The sequence below is a fragment of the Poecilia reticulata genome, linkage group LG6 (genome assembly GCF_000633615.1).
Source record: "Poecilia reticulata strain Guanapo linkage group LG6, Guppy_female_1.0+MT, whole genome shotgun sequence".
NCBI classification, from domain to species: Eukaryota; Metazoa; Chordata; class Actinopteri; order Cyprinodontiformes; family Poeciliidae; genus Poecilia; species Poecilia reticulata.
Window position 1 is genome coordinate 10,713,445 of NC_024336.1, and position 4,080 is coordinate 10,717,524.

The window sequence follows — 4,080 nt, forward strand, 5'->3', positions numbered from 1 at the left end:
GTTTTCTCTTCTGTGTTTTCTGTCTGATGGTTCCCATGAGCCTCAGTCAGCTGCCGGGTCCCCCTGGTCAGAAAGGTGAACGCGGATTTCCTGGACTACCTGGAATACCTGGATTTAAAGGAGAACCTGGACCACCTGGATTTCCTGGAGCACCTGGAGCAATGGGTATCAACTCACAAAGCAAAGAAAAAGTTTTTCTGAAGAGCTAAAAATCAAACAAAAAGTCTAAGAGAAGAGCAATGAAAAATACTGTAGCCAAATTCGTCATTATTTTCATGTCCAGTGAAGATTGCTTCATCTCTTTTTGGATTCAGGAATTAAGGGAGGAAAAGGAGATCTTGGAGCACCTGGATTTCCTGGAGCACCTGGTCCAATAGGTATCAACTCACAAAACAAAGAAAAAGTTTTTTCTGAAGAGCTAAAAAATTGAACAAAAAGTCTGTAGAAAGAGAAGAACAACAAAAAATACTGTAGCCAAATACTAAATTTTTTTCATGTCCAGTGAAGATTGCTTCATCTCTTTTTGGATTCAGGACTTAAGGGAGATAAAGGAGATCCTGGATTTCTCGGAGCACCAGGTATCAGCTCATAAAGCAAAGAAAACGTTTTTCTGAATAGCTAAAAGTAGAGCATAAAAAACAAAAAGTCTGTAAAAAGAGAAGAGCAATGAAAAATACTGTAGCCAAATTCTTAATTTTTTTTCATGTCCAGTGAAGATTGCTTCATCTCTTTCTGGATTCAGGAACACCTGGACCTCATGGACCAAGGGGACAAACGGGTATCAGCTCACAAAGCAAAGAAAAAGTGTTTCTGAAGAGCTAAAAAATAGAGCAACAAAATCTGGAGAATGAGAAGAGCAATGAGAAATACTGTGGGCAATTTTTTATGACCAGTGAAGATTTCTTCATCTTCTTTTTGGATTCAGGGAAACCTGGAATGACAGGAGCAACTGGACGACCTGGACCTGTTGCCGTGTGTGGACGAGGTGACGACTGTTTATTATTGGAATTATTGGAATATCATATTAATATAGATAAGAGAAAATCACAGGAAAATATTTCTGAGCTGCAGCCAAATGAACTTTGGTAACCAAACTTGTTCTGTTTTATCCAGAGATCTTTGATTCTTTCAGACGGGATATTGAAGGACAGATGAAGATCACCGCTAAGCTGGACCTNGACTTGCAGAGCTGAAATGTAGATAAAACACGGCTCAGACTTCAAATGTGCAACGATGTGTACGTCTCGTGTTTCTGTGTTATTTTCTGACAACTAAAAACCGAAATCTCATTTGACATGATCGAGAATAAAGCGAGCCACGCGCTAACGGACCTGGTTGAGACCAAGAGCCCACATGTACTCTTGTTTAAAAATCTGAAGCTGCTTTACATCTTAGCAACAATATRCAATTTCTCTTTAAAAAATAAYGAATAATAAAACTGCAGTAAAAACACAGAAATCAGCATAAAATAATTTACTTTATCAGAAGTAGAAGCGCGGTATGCTGAATATGCTGCTGAATATAGCTTTCAGATGATTATTTAATCGGTTAAAAAAAACAAAGTGTACTTTGTGGCTATTTGTCTATTTCTACTGCATTCCCATTTTGTATTAAATACCTTAATTTTTTTGTCAGCATGTAACTTTATAAATAGATGATAACAAATAACATTAACAAGTATCTAAAACTTTTTGGTGTCAAAAACCYGTTTTAAAATATTTATCCCCACCATAGAAAATTAACTTTCTGGAAGATGTTTTCTTTTCATCAACATCCCTGTGTTTTGTTTCTGTCTGTCGACTGTTTGATTCTTATGTTGGAAATATGCCAAAATGTTGTAGCGAATTTAACATTTTGCGTTTCCCCATCTCTTCATGCCGAAACAGAAATCAACTGCTGAGCGGATAAACATGTCGGGAGCGTTCCTACAAATGTAAGCAACGCGTCATGTTGTTCTCTGAAAGTACTTTAAGTATGAAGGGACCAAAGGGGGAGCTGACACAAAGTTTAAACAGTCTCAAATTTCATGAGRAAAAGCAGAAATGTGCTTTAAGCTTCCYTGGCTAACAGCTATGTTAGTCAGTAAATTTGTTWAYAGTCACTTCATTTAGTGGTGCTATGTGTTGCCTATTTTACCAATTTAATTAATCTACTTTCTTCAATTAACTTAATATAGTAAGGAGCATAGGAATGTGATTTTCAGAATTTATTCCGTTGTTAAGTTTCTGTTTTTTGCCACTTCCTGTCCGAGGAAAAGTGTTGATGAAGCAGGGGGGTTAAAATCTGTGTGCTTGTCAGCAAGAGGGGGATTTCAAGTTTAGCTGAATTGTTTTGGGCTTAGTTGAGATTGATCTTTAGTTCTGTTTTCTTTGTAGTGTGTAAATGGTTTTGTATGTATAAATGTATAAGTTTATTATTTGGTTAAAATTTAGAATATCTAATTCCACTTTCTGCACCATTTTAAGAATGTTTGTTGCAGTATATTTGTTTAGTTTTTTACGTTTGATCAATGTTGTCAACCTATTATTTTTTCCAGTTTCAGTTTGTTTATTATTTATTTTGCATTGGTTGTTCTACTCCTAATTGTACTGACTGAACGAATAAATTTTTTTTTTTTTTTTTACATTTAAACAAAATTTCTGAAGCTATTGGTGTATTTAATTGTGCTGTAATGGTGCAGAGTTTAAAAACAGACTTTTTTAAAAGTCAATTCAGCACAGTTTTTTCTGTATCRGGTCGGTATTGGCTGATGCTAAAACTCAGATGTCTGTTTTAGTATTGGAAGTGAAAAAAGAGGATCGGTGCATCCCAGGTAACAACCAGGCCTGAGCTCTCACTATTGTTGTTTCTCAACAACAATAGTGTTGAGAAACAACAATAGTGTTGTTTCTCAACACTATTGTTGTTGAGAAACAACACTATTGTTTCTCAACAATAGTGTTGAGAAACCATTGCTTCCTGGAGCCATGGACTGTGTTGACTTCGTAAATGTTACCCCATGTTACGTTTCTCTGTGTCGTATGCAATACTATGAAGCTTACAGGAAACCGCCTGCACTTTAAGCAACCGTCCCCCACTCAAAAGAGAAAAGTGTAGAGCCAAACAAGGCTGGTGTAAATGAAGYGTGGCCAACATGGACTGAACTGCCCTTACGAAAAGTACAGGCAAATTATAATTCTAGAACAGCACAGAAAATCAATGTCACTRATGTCATTATTCCTCCTTCTGTTTGCTGATTGGCCAGTTGAAATTCTACTAGAGGAATCCACTTGCAAGGGAGAAAGCCCAGGCGGAGCAATGAAGTGAGATGAGAATCTAAATTTTGTAGGAAAGCGAYRACCTAAATGCCATCTTTTTAGCAGTAAGCCATCATGCAGAAGTGATTACTGCTGGGTTATATTCAACATTCAGTCAKGATTAGCAGTGCTCTCGGCTCACAGCATGAAGGTTTCAGAGTTTTGGTTTTCTCTGGCACTTGCAGGTTCCCCTCGGTCTCCTAGTGACAAACACACATGCCACCCGTTTGTCAATCTGGCTTGTTTATTAGTTTATTTGTTCAAGCGTTAAGTATTACCAATGCCATGCACTTGAGCATACATGGTCCGAGCTAATCCACAATGCAGGTCAGCTTGGTGGGTTCATTGTTGCCTAAGAACATGCAGGTTATGTAAAGAAATAGTTGAAGATAACAAAAAAAAGACCCAACAATGTAAAACGAAAGCAAACAATAAATTATTTTTGAAGTAACTGATTTCTTTCGGGTGGTGCTTCCTGCCTGGTGGATGATCTTTCTACAGCTGACAGATGATGTCAGCGTCCAGAGAGCAGTCTGGTGTCACTCTCCAGGTGCCGTCCTCAGCTGCCATKMWGCAGCCTCTGTCCTGAATGCTCTGATCCGGCTGTCTTTCTCCCCATTTAGTAAAGGTCAGAGGTCGATTTTTCATGTCGGACTGGAAGTTCCCTTCTGCTTTTTTCATGTTGATGTTGATCCATGCTCTTTTCTCATGTTGACCCATCAGCTGAAGCAGCATGTGGTTCTCCTCCTCACTCTGGGGCAGAGCCAGCTCCAAGCCTCGTTGG

The 4,080-nt window shown here is 38.2% G+C and overlaps 1 protein-coding gene across 1 annotated transcript in view; it reads left to right on the top strand.

The window, feature by feature from the left end:
• The window catches only part of LOC108166347 (collectin-43-like), a 19,767-nt gene that overhangs the window by 6,729 nt on the left and 8,958 nt on the right, over positions 1–4,080 (top strand). The window contains exons 3-6 of the mRNA XM_017305156.1: positions 76–165; positions 315–377; positions 824–985; positions 1,114–1,177. Coding sequence (XP_017160645.1) covers positions 76–165; positions 315–377; positions 824–985; positions 1,114–1,177 — 379 coding nt within the window. The remainder of the gene's footprint in view (positions 1–75; positions 166–314; positions 378–823; positions 986–1,113; positions 1,178–4,080) is intronic.